The following is a 23,425-nucleotide window of genomic DNA, read 5'->3' as shown; positions in this document are numbered from 1 at the left end:
CATCAGTTATGAGAGTCAGAAAGTGGAAACAGTGCAGACGTCCACGGAGGGCGAGCAGGGCAAACAAAACGCGGCCCATTCGCCCAGTGGACTCTGACTCGGCCCTGAAAAGGCGAGGATCACCGACACCTGGCGCAGCGCGGAGGAAGGGCCACGGGTCTCTCGTAGGAGTCCATCAGCGTCATTCTGTGCTCGGGGAGAAGTGGGTGGGCAGTGCCCAGGCCGGAGGAGGTGCGCTCGGGAGAGACGAGGAATGAGCTCAGGGCTGTTTGTGGGGGGAGGGGTGATGAGCATGTAGCGAAACTGAGCATAGCCTTCAGGCACACGAAAAACCATTGATTTGTCCACTTTTAAAGGATGGATTATATAGGCAGTGAATTGTGGTTCAGTGAAGCTGTTTAAAAAAGTGTTTTGGACCCAGCAGGTGGATAAAGTTGTATTCTGTCCCACAGGTGGATAAAGTTGTTCAGATGTACGAGACCATGCTGACCCGCCACACGACCATGGTGGTGGGGCCCACGGGCGGGGGCAAGTCCGTGGTCATTAACACTCTGTGCCAGGCCCAGACCAAGTGAGTGTGACCCCTGGGGGGCGGTTGCTGGGTGGCCTTACGGTATGGTTGGTGGCAGCGCTCCCTGTCCGTCTTTGCTCTCTGACTGTCTGGGAGGTTCAGTTTGTCCCGAACACCCCTTCACACTCGTCACATTGTCACTTGTTTCACGACTGGTGTGGTGCCCATGTTTTAAAGCCGCATGGTGACTTGTGCGTTAGACCGAGTGGAGTGAGGACCTCCCAGACTGTCTCGTGAGGGTGTTTGAAGTTAGCCTCAGCCCTGCTTTCTCAGTGCCCAGACTGCTCTCTTAGAGCAGGTTAGTGCGCCCATCCTCACAGGGCACCTCCAGCAGCAGCGTGACCAGGGGCGGCGTCCCCTCCCCCGACGCCTCGCCCCGCCAGCCCTGCCGGAGCCGTGCTGCTCCGAGTCAGGGGACCTCGCACTCTGAGTCACGGAGACCCATAGTGACCATGCCCTTCTGGGGAACCCGGGCTTGCTGGCCCTTCGCTTTTCTCCTGAGCGATAACAAGGTTCTGGAAAGGCTGCAGTGCACGCTGGCATCTCAGCAAAACCCAGGTCAAGCGTGTGAGCTCTGGGGCTTGAACATTTCCAGGGGGTCTGTGAGGCCTGGTGAGTGACGGTCACTGCTTACTGCTGTGTTTCTCATGAGAGAGCCAGGGGGGCGGTGTCTGGATTTAAAGTGGGTTGTGTCATAGCCGTCCTGTGCTCTGTTCTTTAGTTTCTTGTGAGTTGACTTGCAGGGCAGTTGTGGATGTGTGTGTGTGCGCGCGTGTGTGTGCCGCTGTTATTTTTGTTGTTGTGTTTCGGTAGGTACAGACTGTGGTCTGCGGGAACCTCAGTTTTCTGTAGGTGAGCTCATCCCGCAGCGTTGTGGGAGTTCACAGGTGTTCTCGTGGGGAGCACCCTGACCGCGTGATTTATGAAGTCAGCGTGGAGCAGCTGTCGTCCCGTAAACACGAAGGACGAAATGTTAGGGTGCTGTCCTGGTGACTGACTTCTCTCCCGTGCCCCAGTTACAGGACGTTTATACAGCTGGTCGTGTGCGTCAATGTGGACTGGATGTGACTTGGAACACGCACAAAAGTTATAGCTTCTCCTTGTCCTCCAGAGGCAAAGCCGAGCTCCTGTTCAGACTTCACGTGTGCAGGGGCCGTGGTTTCGGGGGAGGGTGGTTCCCTGCAGCAAGTGGGAGGCCCAGGGGACAGTCTGTGTGGAAGGCATCCTAAATGTTGCATTAGATCCAGAACATCTGATCCCTCGCACGGTGGCCTGGGTGGCTCTCCTGGCGCATTCGGCCCCCCCTGAAGCCTCTCCTTTGACTTAGGCTTGGGCTGACGACAAAGCTGTACGTCCTGAACCCCAAAGCGGTGAGCGTCGTCGAGCTCTATGGCATCCTGGACCCCACCACGCGAGACTGGACGGATGGGGTACTGTCCAACATCTTCAGGGAGATCAACAAGCCCACGGACAAGAAGGAGCGGAAGTGAGTGTGTAACTAGGGAGCAGGGCTGCGTTGTTGCAGGCCAGCTCGGACTCTGGGCGAGCAGATGGTGGGACCCGGTGCTCTGCTCACGAAGCGCCCGGTGCCATCTCGGGGCTTCACGTGTTGCCTCAGTCAGTCTCCTCAACCGCAAGTGGGCCCAGCTCACCACAGGGGACACTGAGACCTAGGGGAGGTAAGGGACCTGTCCCAAGGGCAGGGATCAGAACTTGGGCTGTTTGAGCCTCGGCCCTTAAACACAGCCACCAGGCCAGGCTGCCTGGGTGGCACAGAAGTCAAGGGAAGGCGGTGAAGTGTCACGGAAAGTGCTGGAACACCGTTCCAAGATGCACTTTCTCACCAGTAGAGGCGGTTGATGACGATCGCCTTGCTCACATCACTGCACGCTGTGCCGGTGAGGGTGACGCGAGGCCGAGAGCAGGGATGCTTTGTTGGGACATCAGGTTAAACCTTTCCCGGGTGTTAGTTGTTCTTGTGACATCTCTCAGGTCAGCTCAGGGATGACCCTGACTTTATGTTTTCCAACCCTGTTAATGAGAACAACCTGGAGTAAAAGCCCCCCTCTCAGTAATGACGTGTGGAACAACCCATTTTAGGGATTCTGCCCCAGTTCTGGGTCAGCCCAGGATCTGACATTGGACTTGGTGTCCTGTCTCTTTGGTGTCCTCTAATTTCCAGAAGTTCCTCAGGTTGCCTTTGACGTCTTTCATGGCCTTGATGTTCTGGAAGATTCCATGCCAGCTGTTGTACAGAAAGCTCTGGGTTGGGGCTTGTGGGGTGCACCCTCACTGTTGGATCAGACCGCGCATCTGTGCAGGACTCGCCCGGCACTGGTGTGGTGTTCTCGTGTCTCGTCAGAGCCACCGTTACTGGAGGTTTTCACTTGGGACATAGGTCAAGGTGCTGTCACTCTCCCCGCAATGGATAAGCAGCCTGGGAGGAGGTCACCGAAGGCTGAGGAAGGAGCTCCTTCCCGCTCACACCGTCCCAGGTGGCTTCGACGTCTGTCGGTGGTAGCCTGGGTCTGGCCTCCCCACGAGGCCTGTAAAACGGAGGCTTTCTGTCGGGACAGTTGGTGAAATCCCAGTACGGCCTGGGCGTTAGGTGACGGTGTGGCCTGGGCCTTAGTGTGCTGCCGCCGCCGTGTCCTGGTTTGATGGTTGCACCGTGGCTATGTGAGAGAAGGTGCCTGTCCGCAGTAAGTGCTCTCGAGTGGTTCATAGACACAGAGAGCGGGCGAGAGGGCACAGAGGGCCCCGAACAAAACGCAGCTGGAGAGTCTGGTCGAGTGGTGTCTGGGAGTTACTTGTGCCATTCTATTCTTGTAACTTGGAGTTTGAAACTGTTTAAATTAAAAAAGTGCAAAGAGTCCTGGAAGAAAATGAACCAAAAGATTAATGCTGCAAAAAAAAAAAAAATCTAGCAAGGCATCCAGTGAATGAAATGGAAGCCAGATCCGATCACTGTTCCACACAGTAGAAGGACAGAGGCTGTCCTTTGGGGGTGGGCTTTGCTGCGGCGATGCTATCCATCACGGCCCGAGAATGGAAGTGTTGCGTAGCTCAGCTGGGGAGCCAGAGCAGACCTGCTGCGGGGACAGGCGCTGTGCACAGCGGGGCTTGTAGACACTGGTACCCTTGGGTGCCTGGCAGGTGGCTCCAGTGATGGAAACGGGCCGAGGTGCAGGGTGTGGTGGCTTCCTTGAGACTGCTGTTGAATGACCACAGACCAGCAGGGTTCACACCGCGGAAGGGGGCTCTTCCTGGTTCCAGAGGCCAGGGGTCTGAAGATGGGGCTGAACTCTCTCTGAAGGTTTTAGGGGAAGCCCAGCCTGCCTTGTCCAGCAGCCTGTGGCCGCTGGCACTCCTTGGCTGGTGGCCGTATCATCAGCACAGTACATGTGCAATAGCTGTGTCTAGGCGGGTGGGTGCGGGACTCACCAGGGGGCTGCTCTGTGAACTACGTACACGTGTGACTGCTGTGCTGTCCCCTGGAAACTAACGCGAGTAATAATCAACTTCAGCTGTAATGGAAAGAGAGGAAAGAATGAGGTTGACTGTGACACTTTCTGTCCCCAAGGGGTGCCGGTGTATTGTCCCCCGGCAGGAATGCAGGTGTGTGTGGTCAGACCTTCCAGTTGGTAATTAACGCAAACAGTTCCTATGTGTTTTTCCCTTTTGTCTTCTGGGTCAGACTTCAGGACCCAGTAGAGTGCTGTGTCTCGGGGCCTGGCTGGGCAGCCCTGGGGGTGCCGTGTGGCAGGGACGGGGCACTGGCCCGACGCCCTGGCTGGAAGCCGGGCCTGTAGCCATGGCCCTTCCCCCGGTCGCTGCAGGTACATCCTGTTCGATGGCGACGTGGACGCTCTGTGGGTGGAGAACATGAACTCTGTGATGGACGACAACAAGCTGTTGACCCTGGCCAATGGCGAGCGCATTCGGCTGCAAGCGCACTGTGCTCTGCTCTTTGAGGCAAGTCATAGGAAAGGAGTTTTGAACAAATGTCTTTCTTTCAGTTGAAACTTTAAATGTTCGTTAAAGTAGGAGTCAATATAGGTTATCATGGAAAAACCAGATGGTGGAGAAGAGTTCACGTGAGTCGGGCCCTCGACTCCCGCTTCCCCTCACCCCTCCTTGCTGGGCCCACAGCTTGCTGCCCTTCACTCTGCTGCCCTGGCCTCTGCGCGTGACACGCTCAGCAAGCCACCCCTTCCTTCACCCCGTCTGGGTGCCATCTGTTGACCGACGCCATCGGCCTGCCTCCCCTCCTTGAAGTACGACGTCGCCAAGTCTGTTAAACCCAGACCCGGCGCTCACGTTGTACGAACACGGACATTTCTGCTGTGCAGCCAGCGAGTGCACTGCGGCTCCACTGGCTTTCTTTCAGAGCCTCGTGTTTCAGCCTGGAGTTTGCAATCGCCTTGCCTTTTCTCTCACACCACTTGCTTCCTTCTTCTCTTTGCCTTTTCGAACTCTCTGCTGTACCCTCTGCACCCGCCCTGCAGCTGTGGGCCCGAGACTCGCTGTCACGCTAGCTTGGCGTGGGCACTGCTCTCACCGGCCGAAAAGCCTGTCTGTGCAGGTGCGGCTGTGCCTGTTGCTGTCTCGTTAGCTGACCGGCGTCTTTTCCTCGGGGAAAGGGAGGGGTGTGCATTCGTGTCGCTGCTTGGGCGCACACGTACTAAGTTTTATACAACCCACTCCCAGCTGTGTTACAAAAACACGATAGGAAAGAGATGAAAAGGTAAGCACTCCGTGACGATGCTTGTTTCTTGGTGATGGGGTTGGATTAGCTTATTTTTCTCTCTGCACTTCTCAGTTTTGGTCAGATGCCCTGCGGCCTGTTGATTCCCACACTGGTGTTACAGCAGCAGAAAACCTTACAAGGCGCTGTGTCCGTGACACACAGTCTCCCCGACGAGCCCGGGTGCTCAGTCGGAAGCCTCACGAGGGCTGTGCTGATCTGAGTGTGGCTTGGGTTCTGTGCAATTGTGGAAACTTGCACAAGCAAAGACTTTTGAATATACAGTCCGGTTGTCTACAGCTGCAGACAGGAATGGTCTTCTTTTTTCTCCAGGTGGGAGATTTACAGTATGCCTCCCCGGCAACCGTGTCTCGATGCGGGATGGTTTACGTGGACCCGAAAAACTTGAAATACCAGCCATACTGGGAAAAGTGGGTTAATCAAACACAAAATAAGGTGAACTTATTTCTAAAATGAATTTACAGTTAGTAGTATTGGTGGGTACTTGGGTAACCATAACCCAGACGGATGTTTGGGTTACTAGTAAATTGGACGAAAACCTGGAAAACCTGCAGCCACTGAGAGAGCTACGGACTTTGGTGGTCTAGACGAGGGGCTGGCACGTCTTCTCGGTACGAGGTGCAGAGAAAAGATTCTAGACTTGGTGGGTCCTGCGCGTGATGGGCACAGCCGGGCACCAGTGAGACTCATGTACAAAAACCAGTGGTGGGCCCAGCTTGCCTCGTTGTCTGTAGGGGCGGCCCGGTCCAGCCAGCCAGGCTCTACAGACTTGTCTCTAGGAGGCGCTGGCCCCTCCTCGTTTGCTCACTTGGGTGACATCAGCATATGAAGGACCTAGCTTGTTAAGCATGGAAGTCCGATGATTTCATTTCATGTCAAAGCATGTGACGTGTCACATGGCTGCTCCGAAATGTGTCTTGTCTTAGCAGTAGGCTTCACTGAAAGGGACAGAGGTAGATGGGACAGTTTTGGGAAGGCTGTGTCTTGGCCATGCCCAGGACACCATGACTACATGTCAGAGGGACACAGGTGTTTCTGTAGGAGGACCACGAGGCCGGGAAACCTGATGGGACTCCTGGAGGCAGTCACATGGGAAAGAGTTGTCAGGGGACCCCGCTGCCCTGTGGCCATCAGTGCCTCGGCTGGGAGAGGGACCCCACACTGGCTTCAGCTCAGATAAAGGGCCCTGAAAATGTCTTGGAATTTGGCCCTGTCTAGGCGGACCAGGGCGACTTGCAGAATCTCTTTGAGAAGTATGTGCCCGTTCTCATTGACATGATCGTGGAGGGCCTGGTGGACGGAAGGCAGGGAGAGAAGCTGAAGACGATAGTTCCTCAGACAGACCTGAATATGGTAAGAAACGGGCCCCGTCAGCCGAGAGAATTTTCTCCCTGGGTGGGGGGTAGGGGAATAGACGCCTGGCGGGGGAGTGTAGCGTCGCAGGCTGCGATGGGGAAGACACAGTGCTTCCTTGCGGGACCCTGTGCAGGATGCGCTCCATGTGCGTGAACCAGCAGGGGGCGCCGTGGGTTCCCGTCACTCTGGGATTCGGATCCGGGACTTTGAACCAGAGCTGACCCTGGGTGTGTGCGGGGCGGTGTGGGGGGCCCCAGGGGCTGACCCGGGCATCTCCCTGTGGACCAGGTGACCCAGCTGACCAGGGTGCTGGACTCCCTCCTGGAAGGAGAGGCAGAGGACCCGGACCTCCTGGAGTGCTACTTCCTGGAGGCCCTGTACTGCTCTCTGGGCGCCGCCCTGCTGGACAGCGGCAGGGCCAGGTTTGACGAGTGTGTCAAACGCCTCGCCTCTCTGCCCTCTGCTGAAACGGATGGGGTTTGGGCCAAGCCCGGGGAACTGCCAGGTGGGAACTGAGTGTTATCTGTTCTCCTGCTCAGAAAACTTCAGGTTTGGTTTTTAGAGGAAGCGACCTTGACTTTGCTTGTCCGTGTGTGAGTGTGTGGGCTTTCCGGCGTGTTGGCTTCTGTAGAGGAATGGGCAGCGGTCAGAGCGCCGCCTGGCAGTACCCTCAGGAGAAGTTCCTTGCATGACCTGCTACAGCAGAAGCCCAGCCCCTTGGGGTGGCCTCTCTCAAGGAGCCTAACTTCCCCCACCAGCTTCGGCAGGTGTGGTGCGGCACGTGGGGGAGAGGTGCGCGAGGAACTTTTCTTAAAGCTGGGTCTGCCTGGCACCCCTGTCGTCCATCAGCAGGATGGTACAGAGTGCGTGGGCGCGGGGCGGGGCTGAGGCTGCCCACGCTCCCTGTCACACCTGGTGCTTCCCGGTCTCTTCCCTGGCCCACCTGGTGAGACGCCTTCACGGGGTGTCTGCTCTCCGTCTCAGAGCTCAGCACTCGGCGAAAGTGCCTGTTTGCTTGTCTCCGTCTCCCGCCTCCCAGTGCACGGGCAGCTGAGAGTGGGCAGAGCTGTCTGCTGCTGCCGTGTGCCCAGGGAGGGGCGCGGCGAGCCTCTCTGCAGGGGGCGGGCAGCGGCAGTTCACGCCGCTCAGTGTGCCTCTGCCTGGGGAGGGAGCGAGCTCGAAGTCCCCAGGGTGGCTGCCATCCTGGGATCCAGGAACGCAAGTTTGCTTCAGACACGTGCAGGGCTGACGGAGTGCTTCCACGCCTGTGATCCGAGTGGGGTGGGCGGTTGTTTTCTGCAGGTCAGCTCCCAACCTTGTACGACTTCCACTTTGATCCCGGCCAGAAGAAGTGGATCCCGTGGAACGCTTTAGTGCCCGAGTATGTCCACTCCCGCGAGAGGAAGTTTGTGGACATCCTGGGTGAGTGCGGACGGAGCCCCTGTTCCTTGATTGGAGAGCATGCAGTTCTCATTCTGTGAGAACGAGACGAGACCCGTGGTCCCACCCTAATGGCAGTCGGGAGAAACAGGAGAGGGAGACATGGGCCCCACCGAGAGGGTGGCGCTTTGGGCTTCTCGGGCCGCTGGCTCCGAGCTTCTTCACAAGCCTGCGACACGTGTGTGTCCCTGGGAGCCACGTCCAAGTGCACTCCCCTGGCTGCTCAGATCAGAGAGGCTGACGGTTCCCCACAGCCGGGGCCCAGGGCTGGCCCACGGAGAGTGAGGTTCTCAGGAAGCGATCAGAATGAAAGACGGCCAGTGTCGCAGCTGGCCAGGCCCAAACCCGAGGTTCTGCTTTCTCCCGGAGGGGTGGTTGGGCAGGAAAGCAGGACCTGCAGGTGCGTGGGTGGGGAGAGCGGCAGGGCAGCCCTGTTGTCCCCACCCCGGGGCGGGCTCCGCAGCAGGAGGGACGGCCAGCCTTGTGAAGTCACCGCCTGGAAGTGGGGGTGTTTTATGGGCGCACGTTGTGCCTCCACAGAGCTCTTAAAGATCGAGGTTGGGGAAATGAGCTCCCCAGAAACTTTTACCTGGGTCACATGTCAGGTTTTTGCTGACACTTTTGGTGGGATCTGTGAGTCTCTGCAAAGCTTCATGTCGCCGATGCTCACGCGCCGGCGTCTCTGTCAAGTCCCCGAGTCTCCGTGACACCCCGTCTGTCACGTGTTCCGCAGTTCACACAGTGGACACCACCCGCCTCACCTGGGTGCTGCAGCAGATGGTGAAGATTAAGCAGCCTGTGCTGTTGGTCGGTGAGTCTGGCACCTCGAAGACGGCCACCACTCAGAACTTCCTAAAAAGTCTCAGCGAAGAAACTAATGTGAGTCCGTGTTGTGCTGACTGGGCCGGAGACGGTGAGGTCAGGGGTCAGCCAGGCTGCCCGTGAAGGGTCATGCTCACCCACATCCTGGCAGGTGCAAACATGGCTGCTGAGCTTTCAGGGTGTCATTGTGGAGGGCACGGAGGGATGTGCACAGGCAGAGAGAGCTGTGGGCTCGTGAGCCCTGGCAAAGGAAGGTGGTGCTCAGGAGTGCCCTCGACAGGCCCCCTCGGCCTGGACTCGGCGCTGGTGCTCAGGGGTCCAGCGAGGCACGCCTGCGTACCGTCACCGTCGGGAGATCACATTCGGCTCCCACGCGTGCAGCTCCTGTGCACGTGCACTTGGGGCCCCTCAGCTGGAGGGGGGCTGACAAGGGCGTTGGTTCTGTGGATGAGCAGCACCCCCTGAACACTTGCGTAATCCACCCCAAATCTGCTGAACGGGACACTCTGAGAACAGGGCCCATCGCACTGAGTGGCATGAGCCCACCAGGCGACTCCAGCGCCTGAGGTGTGAGGACCACAGTTGGCTCTGAGAAGCACAGGGAGAGGCCTGGAGCCCCCACGCGTGAGGACGTACTCCCCGCACAGGGACCCGGGGCTCCCTCCCCTTCCTCTTGGCAATGGGTTCAGAGATGGAGCCAAGGGTGGTTGCATTCCCATGACCCATTTGCAAGACACAGCGGTGGGCGTGATAGGGTGTTGACTATCACTTTGTCGTGTTGCAAATGCGTTTGTGCTCTTCATCACATCATACGATCCCCTGTGAGGAGGCCCAAGCAGTCTTGTTAAAATGATACTGCAGATGGGAAAGACGAGGCTCAGAAAGACTAAATGACGTTTTGGAGGTCACCCGGCTAGGCTCCTGTGGAGCCAAGACCCCCCAGTCCGCATTGTCCCCAGGGCTCGCCCAGGGCAGCCCATCATCGCCTCCCACAGCCGCCGGAAGGAGAGAGGAACTCCTGCTCTAGCCCTTAACAGCAGGGGTGTGCGGGTGCGCTGGTTTCCTACGAGTTAGCTCAGGCACCAGTGAGTTTGCGAGAGAGGCGGTAGCCTGCGGCCAGACTTCCACTGCCGACGCTGGGGGGGAGACCGACTTCTGGAGCCGTCTCTCTCTGTTTCAGATCGTGTTAATGGTCAGTTTCTCCTCCCGTACCACGTCCCTGGATATCCAGAGAAATCTAGAGACAAACGTGGAAAAGCGAACCAAAGACACGTACGGGCCCCCCATGGGGAAACGTCTCCTGGTCTTCATGGACGACATGAACATGCCGAAGGTGGTGTGGTGCTGCCGGGCGTGCAGGGTGGGGAAGGGCCGGGCGCTTCGTGTGTGGGTGCTGTGCGCCTGCGAGAGCCCTGCCCAAGTTCTGTGTGGCGTCTGCAGGGCCCAGATCGTGGGGAGCCCGGGAAACCGTGTTCCTGGGGTGCCCTTCCTGCACAGGGCGCTGTTCCCTTAGTGGTTGTGCCCCTCAGTTTCTGAGAGGAGTGAAGCAGGCGGCAGGCGGCCTCTGGACCCGGCGTGCGTCTGAGTGAGTGGTTCCCGAGGGGCCGTCCTCCCCATGCGAGTGCTGCTCAGCCCATGTACAGGCAGGAGGGCAGACACCCCCCGAGAGTCGTCTCGGGATTCACCAAGGGAGGGGACGGAAGCACATGGGACGGGTGTTTCTGGGGCCAGAGCCTGGGAGTCGCAAAGTTTCTTTAGTGCTGGCATTTAAATTTATATCATTTCTACAGAACCATTTTTTTCCTGAAAATCTATCTTTCAGAAGGACTGAGTGCAAAGCCAGGATCTGTCCATCCATCCATGTATCCATCCTCCATCCACGCACCCGTCCATGCATCCATGCATCATCCATCCATCCACACACCCGTTTCTCCATCCTTCCAATTAGCATGTGTTTGCTGAGCGTCTCCTAGGACTGGTGCTGTGCGGCGATGAGTGACGCGTGGGTAGTGCCTGCCCTCGTGGAGCGTGCAGGCCGGGGAGGAGCGAGTGCAGATGAACGTGCAGTTGCAGCCTTGGAGAAGCTGGTGCGCTGAGGCATCGCTGGCTCTGCCTCCTGACTGTGGCCTTCCTTCCTTCTCTGTGAACAAACCAGGTGGATGAATATGGCACGCAGCAGCCCATCGCCCTGCTGAAGCTGCTGTTGGAAAAAGGCTACTTGTACGACCGCGGGAAGGAGCTGAACTGTAAAAGCATTCGAGACCTCGGCTTTCTGGCTGCCATGGGGAAAGCGGGGGGCGGCCGCAACGAGGTGGACCTGAGGTTTATTTCGCTGTTCAGTGTCTTCCATGTTTCGTTTCCTTCAGAGGAGTCTCTGCATCTCATTTACTTCTCCATCCTGAAAGGCCACACCTCGGTAATCGGTGCTGATTAGCGGTCCACCTGGCGGGGCCCTGGGCTGGGTGGGCGTGTCCAAGGGCGGACCTGGTCATTCGGTGCCGCACGCACAGTGCCCACGGGACTTGCAGGTGCCCGTGAACGTTTTCGTTTCTTTCAAAATCAGGAGAAAAAACTGAATAATCACTAATCCAGCCTGAATTATGTTCCTCTTTATACCCACGCAGCCATAAAACACAAAACAGTATGTTTTTATGAAGGGGCCCAGAGACAGGAGTGCCCTGGGCCCACGGGGGTCCGGACAGGCCCTGAGTGACAGTGCCACCTGGAGTCATAGCTGTGACTCAACCGGGACTTGGGATGGGTGGGGTTGGTCCCCATGTTGCTCCTTGGGCAAGTCTCTTGAGCTGCCCGAGGCACCTTCTGCCCTGGAGCAGGGAGGAGAGGAAGGGACCCACCCCCCCGAGTGGTGGGAGAGCCGAGGGGAGTGCGTGTTGAGTGAGTGCGGCCCCACGGCCAGCACATAGCGGATGCCCGTTAGGTGCCAGTTGTTGCTGTTATCACTAAATATTTGGGCCCCACAAATGAAGCCCATTCATTCGAGTAATGACCTTCCAATCCTGGTTTTCTCCTTCTCAAGTGGGCCTGCGCACTCAAAGTCTTCAGGGGCTGGGCAGGGAAGGCAGAGGTGTGGCCTGGCCAGGCGGGGTCAGCAGCCCTGGCCTGTTCACGCTCTGCCCTCGGCATCTGTGTTCAGAGCGTGAGGTCAGCGTCGGTGAGACCCAGCCTGGGAGCTGGCTCACACCTGCTGACTCGTCTGGTGTGAGAATCCAGGGGGGCAGAAGCAGGTCAGACGATGAGTCTCTTTCCGTATATTTTATCTCCTCTTTAAAGATGATGGCAAAACTCGCATGAGATTAGTTATTGTAACCATTTTAGGCATGTAATTAAGTGGCACTTAGTCCATTCACGGTGGTTTATGGCCTTACCCCTGCTCCTAGTTCCCAGATGCGTTCGTTACCCCGAAAGCAGTCGTTCCACCGCACCCCCCAGCCCCTGGCAACCACCAATCTGCCCCCCACTTCTGGATTTCCCTCACCTGGGCGTTCCCTGTAAAGGGAGTCACGCAGCACGCGGCCTCTGGTCCGGCCTCTCTCGCTCGGCAGCGTGCTCTCAGGGCCCTTCCGTGTCACGGCCGGTGCCCGGCTCCCTTGTGGGAGGACCCGCCGTCCGCCAGCGGACGGACTGCAGTTTGCTTCTCTGCTCGCCCCGGGGGGGCATCTGAGGGCTGTGCTCCTTTCTCAGGTGTTTCACGAGAGCATCCTGGCTGTGAGCGACCAGCTGACACGCTGCACTTTGTCACTTTACACGGACATCGTGCAGGACCTGCCCCCCACCCCGTCCAAGTTCCACTACATCTTCAACCTGCGCGACCTCTCGCGAGTCTTTCACGGGCTGGTCCTCACCAACCCCGAGCGGTGAGTTTGCTCTGGGCCGGGAAGGTGTCGTGTGCCGTGTAGCAGTGGCTTTTCTTACTGTTTGAAGGGAAAGAAGATGGGGGTCTTAGGGACGAATTCCATCAGTTGGTGTGTCAGCGAATTGCTTGGGATCTCTCTGGTTACGTTAAAAGAAGAAAAGAGTTAAATGCTCGGCATAAGGCCTGCTTGCCGTGTAAGCCCTTGAGTTGAGGGCGAGTGGGACAGGAGAGGCAGCCGTGTGGCCATGTGGACAGGCGTGTCCCCCCGTGAGACTGCTCGCCGATCTCCGTCTTAGTCCTGAAGCTGAATTGGCCCACAGGGTACCTTTTGCTTGTGTGACGGAACTGTTTCCAGTACAGGCTGGTTCTGCTGTGTGAGTCTGGGAGAAGGAAGCACCGAGGACAGAAGGGACTTTAGTCTGGGTGCTCAGATTTTCTCTTTAAAACTGGACTCACCCTCGCAGGAAGGCGCCCTGCAGTCCGTGTGCGTTGCGAGGACAGAGTCCCATTACGAATCCATGTCACATTAATGGATTCATACCCTCCCCCCCACACCGACTCTCGGGTGCCAGCGAGGGCCTGGAACGGCAGCTCAGGCTCTTGGGGTTTCGAGTGGAGTGGGGCTCTTTGCCAGGAACCAGGGAAGGCTCCAGACCTGGGGCCAGGTGGGGCTGGTTCCGGGGAGGAGCCCTGGGTGCCCCGTGCCGAGTTCGTGCGTTTCAGCGAGTGGGGGCGGGGTGGGTGCTCACTTTGTTCCTCGAGCGCCCTGTAGATGGTGCCCTTCCTCCCTGCCTCAGGGTTGGTCACAGACGTGACTCGATGGTCCCAGAGTTTGTCATCTTCCGTTCAACCGCATTAATGTGGGGCCAGCCGGGGGTGGGACTGTGGACATGTCATCCTTTCCGCACCCTGGGAGCCCATCTGCAAACAGGAGCGCTTAGCCCTGCCTTCTCCAGCTGACGCCCCAGCTGACCTTGCCTCTCGGTCATGCAGGTTCCAGACGGTGGCCCAGATGGTGAGGGTCTGGAGGAACGAGTGCCTGCGGGTTTTCCACGACCGGCTAATCAGCGAAGCGGACAAGGAGCTGGTCAGTCCATCAAACCCGACACGGCAGACGCTAAATTAACTGCAGAATTCTCTGAGTGAACAAAAACCGTTAAAAACCCGATGTATTTTAAATATAGTAAACAGACACCAAAAACGAAAGTCAGCCCGTGAAGGAGGGGGGTTGTTAAGTACCTTGTAGCAGTTGGGAAAGAAATGAAATGCGAACCGTATGATCCTAGCATAGGCTGTTCCTGGTAAGTGCCAGCCCCTGCGTCTTCTGCCCTCAGGTGCAAGAGCACATACACAGCCTGGTCACGGAGCATTTCCAGGACGACGTGGAGGTGGTGATGAGGGACCCTATCCTGTTTGGAGACTTCCGGATGGCTCTGCACGAGGAAGAGACGCGCGTCTACGAGGACATCCAGGATTACGAGGCGGCCAAGGCCCTGTTCCAGGTGCAGACGGGGCCCGTCCTCTCGGAGGACTAGAGGTCCCTTTGACCGCTGTGCGCTCCGAGCAGGGGCTGCTCCTCATTCCTAATGCCTCCGGACAGAGGGCAGAGTCTGCCTCTGCGAGGGACCCCGGGGACCCTTGGGATTCTTTTCATTTTTACCTATTTATTTATTTCAATAGTTTGTTTTTTACTCTATTTTTCCCACTACCTGAAATTCTGTAAATTCAGGAAATTCTCGAGGAGTACAACGAAAGCAACACCAGGATGAACCTGGTCCTCTTTGACGATGCCCTGGAGCATCTGACGCGTGTGCACCGCATCATTCGCATGGACCGAGGCCACGCCCTGCTGGTGGGCGTCGGGGGCTCCGGGAAGCAGTCTCTGGCCAAGCTGGCTGCTTTCACAGCTGGCTACGAGGTGAGGCGCCCCCTCGCCCCCACCCAAGGGAGGGGTACCTGGGGGAAAACAGGTTGGACTGCCCATCTCTGCCATTGGCGGTTCATGGAGTGTGGAACAGTCGGAAACGGTCATAACATGGTGTTCTCATGGGTGTTGTTGGGGCTCGGTACTATTCTGACTGTGCAGTTGAAGCGTCAAATTCTTGTACTGGTTCTGGAGTGGAAACTGTGTTGAGTTTGGAAGTCAAGGGCGAGCCCCCAGGTGGAGGGGTCGGGGCCCGGCCCCAGGGTCCTGTGCTCGGGTCAGCAGTCGGCTGGCTGCTGTTCTGCCCAGCCCGTGCTGGGCAGTGCTCGGGGGCTGCCTTTGAGAAAGCTTCGTTGAGGTGTCGTTCGCAGACCATACTACCTACCCACTTCAAGTATACAACTCTGTGCTTCTCGGTGGGTTCACAGACACCTGCAACCATCCCCTCCATCGGTGTTAGAACAGTTTCCTCAGCCCACGGAGAAATCCCGCCTTCCCACACCCCCAGCCCTAAGATGCCGCTAAGCTGCCATCTGACTCGATCGATGTTCCTGTTCTGCACATCTCCCGTAAACAGAGTGTGTGTCGTGGTCTGTGGTGACAGACTCGTTCACACAGCCTGACGCTTCCAGGCTTCACCCACGTCTCTGCATGGCGCCCGTGTGCAGGGCTGGGTCTCGTTGTCCTGTGTGCGCACATGCACTGCCCTGGTTTGTCCACCATTCTCGGATGGGCACTCGGGCTCTCCCCACCCTTTGGCTACCGTGAGTGATGCCACCGTGAAGGATCACGTGTGCACGTCAGTGCGGACACGTTCTCACTCAGGTACACACCTCAGAGCGGGTGTGCTGCGTCCCCTGCTGGCTCTATGTTTAATCACTTAAGAAACTGCTGGCTTGTTTCCCGAAGCATCTACACAGTTGCACATCCCCACCAGCACCAGGCGAGGGTCCTTAGGGTCTTGCAGTGGCTCTCACACAGCCCACGGGCCCTCGCCTGCGCCGCCTCTCCAGGTGGAGAGCAGGTGCTGCAGTGGGGCCGCGGCGAAGAGGAGGCCTCTGCACAGTGCGGCCTCTGCGTGAACCTGCTTCTCTTCGCTGGCGTCCGACTCCATTCGTCTGAATTCAGACCCTTCCATCGCCCTCTGTGTCTTGGCATTTGCGGAAAGCCGGCCCCACAGCCAGAGCCTCCTGGTCACCTCTGTGGTAGGCACGCCCCCTTGCAGGACAGACTGGGGTCTTCACGCCGCCACCCTCATTCCTGGGCCCTAGGCTGCCTTCGGAGGGCTCACTCCTGTTGCGTTTTCATAACCCTTCCAATCGGACGCATTCCTGTTCTCTTCTCCACACCTTCGGGAATCAGATTGAACTCTACATCGTCGTCGTCGCCATCCCCGCAGAAGGATCGTGCTCTCACTGGCCTCCGTATAAACTTGACCCAGCCTCACTGTGACAGTTTGGAAAATACAGGACCGTCTGGGGAAGACGGAGGCCCCTTTGGTCTCGCTGCCCAGAGACGGTCATTACCGGCCTGCGCCCTTCAAGGACCCTCCTCCTCGCACTCGCTTCTGACGGGCCCTGGGTCAGCAATATGCGTGACACGTGATTTGTCCTGTCTACCTGTTCATCACGGCATCGTTTCCAGTCTGTAAGCACGTCTGCCGTGTCCTCTCAGACAAGGCAGGGTCTCACTGTGTGGACGGGCTCTCCATAAACCCTCTGCCTGTGGGCGTGGAGCCCTGTTCCGGCTTCAGTGTGATGAGTGCTGGCTGCGGCGAGCGCCCTTGGCCACGTGTCTTTGCACAGTGATCGCGTTCCCCCAGAGTTCCTTGTCTCAGACACTGGGAAGCGGGCGGGCTAAAGGGTGTGAGCGTTCAACGGCCTTCTGACACCCAGCACCAGATTGCACATTGGAGAGTCTGGACCTAAATTCATGGTGGGGTTTGCCACTTTGGAGAGTAAATCAAAAAGCCCTGGGGAAAGGTGAAAGACTTAATTTTAGTTTTGTTAACAACAGGTTTCAAGCAGATATGGCAACCTATTTCCCAGGTTTCCTGGGATGTAAGTGATGAGCGTCACTTCATGAGTCTCGGGTGTAGGTTCGACTCACACACTGTGAAATGATTATACCAGTGGGGAGAGTTAGTACCCATTATGTCGTGTAGGGACAGTTAAAAGTTGGAAAAAACATATCTATTTCATGTGGAATAGGTTTCAAAAGCGTTCTTAAAAGATTTTACTTATTTCTAGTGAGAGGGAAGGGAAGGAGAAAGGGGGAGAGAAGCACCAGTCAGTTGCCTCTCACTGGCCCCCACTGGGGACGCGGCCCACCACCCAGGCAGATGCCTGCACTGCGACCTTCTGGTTCGCGGGCTGGCGCTCAGCCCACTGAGCCACACCAGCCAGGGCAGGATTTTTAGATTTAAGCATTTCAAACAGCTTTGTGTTCAGTGTTTCACACATCCACCCACAGTTTATCCCACTCCGAGTAAACTCATGTCTGTGAGCACACACCCGTCAGGTTGTGCCTGGTTGTGTTTTCCTCTTGCTTTGTGGCCCGCCCTCCGCTGCTTCCTTCCTGACCTCCTCGTTTCCTGTCTTCCTTTCCTCCCTGTAACTCAAGTCACTCATTTTAACAACCGAGGTGTCTTTCTCAAACCCCTCTGCTTCCCCATGCTCCCATAATCCCGTGTGGACAGGCCTGTGCTCCCCACACTCCCTCACCCGCCCCCACATGTCTGTCCTTGTTGTTTGACAAAAAGGGACATCATAGTTTTCTTTGTTCTGCATTTCTCAATATTCTTCCGTGAATACAGCCCGGTCGTCTTGTCTTGCTGTCACTTGTCCCTCTCCACCGGCTGCGCAGCCTGATGGTCCCTGTGCACACACGCCCCCGCCTCAGGGGCCCTCACCTTCCAGGGGCCATCAGCCCTGTCGTCGGCCTGGCGTCTCACGCGATCGCTCTGCTCTGTCGGCAGGTGTTTGAGATCCTCCTGAGCCGAGGCTACTCTGAGAACAGTTTCCGGGAGGATCTGAAGAGCCTTTACCTGAAGCTGGGCGTGGAGAACAAGAGGGTGATCTTCCTGTTCACGGACGCACACGTGGCCGAGGAGGGCTTCCTGGAGCTCATCAACAACATGCTGACCTCAGGTGCCGCGGGGCTGGGCGCGGGACGCAGCCGGCTTCCCGTGCTCGGCCTTCCGCGGGCTCCGCATGGGCACTGTTACACCTTTCAGTCCCCGCAGAAGAGGCCATGTTTAGGCTGTCGCCGGCGGGTGGGGCCAGCCAGGGGAACTCTGGTCACCAGAGTATGGCAGGGCGTTAGCAATCCCCCGACACCTAAGTTGTGACACCAACAATGTCCTCGGGCGTTGCTGACTGTCTCTCGCGAGGCAGAATTGCCCCCAGTGGAGAACCCTGCTTTGATGCTCCCGATAACCTCCCCAGCCGGGGCTCTGAGTGGGCGAGCCCTGGGCACCAGAGGTGGGACCCTGGCCCTGCCGTCGTTCCAGCGCCTGCCGAGATGGTGACCCGACTCAGGAAGTGCGGCCTGCTTTGTCTTCCAGGAATGGTGCCCGCGCTTTTCCCAGAGGAGGAGAAGGAGTCCATCCTCAGTCAGATTGGGCAGGAGGCTCTGAAGCAGGGGATGGGCCTGGCCAAGGAGTCCGTGTGGCAGTACTTCGTGAACAAGAGCACCAACAACCTGCACATCGTCCTGGGCATGTCGCCTGTGGGGGACACGCTGAGGACCTGGTGCAGGAATTTCCCAGGTACCCTGAGCTGAGCTCACCTGTGCGAGTCCCCTTTCAGCGGGGCACGTGCCTTGGAGAGCGACACGTGGACTGCAGTTCCACCAGCAAAGTCAAACACGACAGGTCACTGGGCCGAGATTCGGACTCTGCGGCGCAGGCTGTGCCCGCCCCTCACAATTGCCATTGGCTCTCATGTGGTGTGTGGGTGGGCGCCGTCCTTCTGACGCAAGGACGTGCTCACAGTCCCGGGTGTGAGGCCCACTGTCTGCTTGCTTCCGGTTGGGGGAGTGTGCCAGCCTTGTGCAAGGTGCAGTGCCCTGTGGACATTACTGGTGGTCAGCATGGGGTGGTGGTGGTCTACTGACACGCAGGTGACAGAGGCCAGGGGTGCCACCAAGCGCCTGCCATGCCCAGGCAGCCCCAAAGCCAGGGTGCTCCGGCGCGCTGTCAGTGGTGCTGAGGCTGCGAAACCTGCCTCTGACGAACTGTTCTCGGACACGGCCGGCTCGTTCTGCAGTCTGTGGGGCGGCGCGGAAGGGTCCCTGTGCAGTGTGTCGGGTGGCAGAGTGACCCCTGTCCCCTTGCTCTCTGCTTCCCAGGTCTGGTGAATAACACTGGCATCGACTGGTTCATGCCCTGGCCTCCGCAGGCCCTGCACGCCGTGGCCAAGTCATTTCTCGGTGAGTGACAGCTGGCGTGGGGACAGCCAGCTAGTGGTCCAACAGAGCAGCGGGTTGCATCCTTCTGGGTTTGAATTGTGGTCCAGTGGATCCTTCACTGGTAACCCCCACGACCACGAATGGGCCTTAGTGTGTTAGTGTGTTTTGGAACATACTATGTTCTAGTTCAAATAGATCTCAGGGAACTTGACAGTTTAGGGTAACAGTTGATGAGGTATCATCCGGGCCAGGAGTTGGCAAACCACGACCTGTGGGCCAAATGCGGTCCACTGCTTATTTTGCTTAATAAAGTTTTATTGGAATGCGACTCACTTGCTGATAGATGCACTGTCTGTCAGCAAGTGAGAAGTTGATAGACACGAAGTTGAATTGTTGCCACAGAGACCGTGTGGCCCACACCACCTGAATGTTTGTGTGCTGACCCCTGGCCCAGAGGAAGCCTAAAGGACCTTTCGAGAAAATGATTATCAGTCAGCACTCAATTTGCTCTCAAGTGTCAAATACCTTAAGCTTTGGTTATTAACTTTAATCTTTGAAATAAGGAAACAAGGTAATTTATCTTCAGGAAAATACTTTTTTATGGACCTAATTTGGCCAGAGTTATGACACAGGGTGACCTTATTAATAGTGTCACCCTTGTAAGTGCATGTTCGATAAAAAAGGAAGAATTGTTTCCCCCGTGCATGAAGAATTCAGTTCTGGGGGAGGGGCTGAGAAAGGAGGGGACTCTCCGTGCTCTCAGAGCAGATTTTGGAGCGCAGAGCAGCGCTGCGGTCCAGAGACGCACCAGCAAGTGACGCTTGCTCTTTCGTTTTCAAAACATTTCTGTGTCTTTTAAAGAAGAAAACATATAACACACAAATTGCCACATGAACGATTTTTAAGTATGCAATTCCATGGCGTTCAGTGCATTCGCCTTGTTGTGTGGCCGCCACTGTCCACGTCCAGAGCTTTTCTCCTCTCGTAACACAGATTGGGGGCCTGTTCACTCCCTGTCCCCATCCCTGTCACCTCCCCGGTTCCAGGGAACCGACTGCTAGTCCACTTTCTGTCTCTGAATGTGCCCGTTCTAGATATTTCACGTCAGTCACGTCATGTGGCGCTCGTCCTGTCGGGTCCGGCGTGTTTGAGGTCAGTCCCGGTGTGGCCTGTGGCCGGTGCTGCTTCCTCCGTGAGGCAGAGTAACGTTCCACCGTGGGCACGGACCTTCATCTGCTGGACAGATGGACCCTGTGCTTGTCCATCATCTGCTGAGGGACACTTGGGTCACTTGCCCTTTGGCTCTTGTGACCAGCGCTGCTGTGCACAGACAAGACTGCTCGTGTCCACTTTTCCTTCTTTTGGGTGCATTCTGAGGAGCGGAACCGTTGGGTCCTGTGGGAATTCCGCGTGTAACTCTTTGAGGAACTGCTCTTTTCCTTTCTTTAAGAGGCACGTTTCCGGTCCTTCCTCTTTAGGGAACAATCTGATGATCCCAACAGAATACATAGAAGACCTGGTGGACCACGTGGTTTTGGTCCATGAGTCTGTGGGCGAGTTCAGCAAACAGTTTCTGCAGAAGCTGAGGCGCAGCAACTACGTAACTCCCAAGAATTACCTAGATTTTATCAACACGTACTCGAAATTGCTGGATGAGAAAACTCAGTACAATATAGGTAAGACGGGATTGGGTGGTTAACAGAAATTGTTACTATTTGTGCTGGTCCAGACCCGGCCTTCGCCTCAGGCAGGTGCTTCTCGGTGAGTTCAGGGGCACTCGGGACCGAGCGAAGCAGGACACAGCCCGGATTGTGGGCTTCGGAAGGGCTCTCTGTGTGCGCGGGGCCCTGGCTTTTCTCCTCTGTGCCGGGCTGTGAGCTGTCTGAGCTCTAAATTTTCGTTGCCGTAGAGACACTCTGATGGCAGCCCTGTGCTCTCTTGGAAATGCTTTTATTAATGTTCATTTATTGAAAAAATATGAGCCTTCTAAAGAATTCTAAAAGTAATGTACGCATTATGGAGAGATGAAAAATACAATCAGAAATAAGGAAATTTTAAAGTTGCTTCTAAAATTTTGGCATAGAGATAATCGCTATCTAAATTCTGGTTTAAATCCTTTCATAGCTTTTTGTTGGAAAATGCTTTTCAAAAATGCTCTGGTTCTTGGACAAATTAAGGGGTGTTTTCAGAAAGAGATTCATTTAGGCCCTGGCTGGTGCGGCTCAGTGGACTGAGTGCAGCCTGCGGAGCAAAGGGTGGCCGGTTCGATTCCTAGTCGGCACGTGCCTGGGTTGTGGGCCAGGTCCCCGGTGGGGGAGGTGCACAAGGGGCAACCACATGTGGATGTTTTCCTCTCTTTCTCCCTCCCTTCTCCTCTCTAAAAACAAATAAATAAAATCTATAAAAAATTGAAAAAGAAAGAGATGCATGCTGGCTGACGCCATCCCACGTAGCCGCAGAGGTGCTGACAGGGTTTTCCCCGGTGAGCCCAGCGGGAGGGACCGCAGCGAGCCTGCTGGACCGCCCACGGGGCCTGCTGGGCCCAGCGCTCACTGTGGTGGTGGGTGCGGGCGTCGTCTCTCCTCAGCTCAGTGCAAGCGTCTGGAGGGAGGGCTGGACAAGCTGAAGGAGGCCACCGTCCAGCTGGACGAGCTCAGCCAGAAGCTGGCGGAGCAGAAGATCGTGCTGGCCGAGAAGTCCGCCGCCTGTGAGGCCCTGCTGGACGAGATCGCCTCCAACACGGCCACAGGCGAGCGGGCGCTCTTGGCGGGACAGGGCTCCGCCGCGGGTGGTGGGGATGGTGCTTTTTGACCCTTCGATTGCTGTCTTGCCTACGGTAGTGTCAGGCCCCCTTAGTGACCATGGATACCTTGCCACATGCAGGACCCAGGGCCGGTGGCTTAAGGGTTTGACGGGAGTGGACAGGCCTGCCCTCGGCCTGCTGTGGATGCCCGTCAGCGCCGGCTTGCTGGCTGCGGAAACTAGCCCCGAGAGAGCCGCGTTGGGTTGGGCGACGCCAGTGAGGCCCGCAGGCGCCTGTTGCTGCCGGAGTTGTTTCCTGCAGCTGCCTCGACGGAGCACCACAAACGGGGCAGCGTAGAAAGAAACAGACGTTTATGTCCTCAGGGTTGTGGTGGCGGAGGTTGTAGGCAGGCTCGAACTTGGGGGGAAAGTTAGTCAGCGCAGTGGGTCTACTGCCAGTCAGTCACTCTCTGTTCTGAACGTTGGAGTCACAGCCCCCGGGAGGTGCTGTGTGCTAGTGAGTGGGACCAGCAAGCCAGTGAGTGGCGAAGTTGCAGATGGGGTCAGAGTCGAGAAGCACCTGAACAGAGTGACGAGACTCAGAGTAGCAGAGGGGCGGGCCATTTGGGGGGCAGTGTGGCTGTTTGAGCTGGGCCTGAGTTCACATCGGGAAAGGCGATGAAAAGGCAGAGAGACCTCAGTGAGCCAGAAACTCCGTGGGCAGCCTGGTGTCCTTGGCGAGCACTGGCCCAGCGGGCCGGGGGATGTCACGTTGGACGGAGTGGGCGGGACCTGGGTGAGAAGGTCAGAGTCAGGGCGGCCGTCCTGGTTGGAGACCTGGGGTGTGGAAAGGACTCCTGTGCTGGTGGAGCCCTGAGGCCACTGGGTTGGCCAGGGCTCGTTAGACCCGCTGTGGCCCGGGGAGGACCCGAGGGCTGTGCGTGGCTTGCCCCCACAGTGGTAGCCCGTCCTGCCCATGCCCAGCAGCCTCACTGACTGCCCCCTCCCCGCATAGCGGAGGAAAAGAAGAAGCTCGCGGAGGAGAAAGCCATAGAGATCGAGGAGCAGAACAAGATCATCGCCGTGGAGAAGGCTGAGGCTGAGACAGCCCTTGCCGAGGTCATGCCCATCCTGGAGGCTGCCAAGCTGGAGCTGCAGAAGCTGGACAAGTCGGATGTGACGGAGATCAGGTATCGACGGTGGTCTCCAGCTGGGCTTGTCCCCAGTGTCCTTCCTGAAAGCAGTTAGGGTAGTCGTGGCGGCCACTGTGCTCGGCCTGTTCCATGGCGGGGACTGGTGTTATCTTCATTTGCTGGTGAGGGAAGTGGGGCCCGGGGAGGCGAGGTGGCTTGCCCTAGGCCCCCAGCTGGTAGGTGGCAGGCCCTGCTGACCTTGAACCCGGGCCAACTCAGAACGGGCTGTGTGGGAGAGGTGGAGCTTTGTAAATCAGTCCTCTTGATGGGGACACACTGGAGCTGGGCCAGCACCCTAGCACCCTGCTGGACACAGTGCGGCAGA

At 57.3% G+C, this 23,425-nt stretch overlaps 1 protein-coding gene across 1 annotated transcript in view; it reads left to right on the top strand.

Moving 5' to 3' along the window:
- The window catches only part of DNAH10 (dynein axonemal heavy chain 10), a 94,800-nt gene that overhangs the window by 48,514 nt on the left and 22,861 nt on the right, over positions 1-23,425 (top strand). Inside the window, exons 38-57 of the mRNA XM_037051915.1 lie at positions 453-571; positions 1,899-2,057; positions 4,411-4,546; positions 5,652-5,774; positions 6,558-6,692; positions 6,984-7,200; positions 7,998-8,117; positions 8,869-9,014; positions 10,138-10,290; positions 11,113-11,373; positions 12,660-12,832; positions 13,825-13,918; positions 14,166-14,333; positions 14,561-14,749; positions 17,733-17,904; positions 18,321-18,524; positions 19,106-19,186; positions 20,644-20,841; positions 21,753-21,914; positions 22,923-23,097. Of these exons, the coding sequence (XP_036907810.1) occupies positions 453-571; positions 1,899-2,057; positions 4,411-4,546; positions 5,652-5,774; positions 6,558-6,692; positions 6,984-7,200; positions 7,998-8,117; positions 8,869-9,014; positions 10,138-10,290; positions 11,113-11,373; positions 12,660-12,832; positions 13,825-13,918; positions 14,166-14,333; positions 14,561-14,749; positions 17,733-17,904; positions 18,321-18,524; positions 19,106-19,186; positions 20,644-20,841; positions 21,753-21,914; positions 22,923-23,097 (3,185 nt within the window). The remainder of the gene's footprint in view (positions 1-452; positions 572-1,898; positions 2,058-4,410; positions 4,547-5,651; positions 5,775-6,557; positions 6,693-6,983; positions 7,201-7,997; positions 8,118-8,868; positions 9,015-10,137; positions 10,291-11,112; positions 11,374-12,659; positions 12,833-13,824; positions 13,919-14,165; positions 14,334-14,560; positions 14,750-17,732; positions 17,905-18,320; positions 18,525-19,105; positions 19,187-20,643; positions 20,842-21,752; positions 21,915-22,922; positions 23,098-23,425) is intronic.

The sequence above is a fragment of the Sturnira hondurensis genome, unplaced genomic scaffold, assembly GCF_014824575.4.
Source record: "Sturnira hondurensis isolate 20B ecotype Veracruz unplaced genomic scaffold, ASM1482457v3 Scaffold0007406, whole genome shotgun sequence".
In the NCBI taxonomy this organism is placed as follows: domain Eukaryota; kingdom Metazoa; phylum Chordata; class Mammalia; order Chiroptera; family Phyllostomidae; genus Sturnira; species Sturnira hondurensis.
Note: the sequence above shows the minus strand (reverse complement) of the source record. Positions and strands in the feature narration are given on the sequence as shown.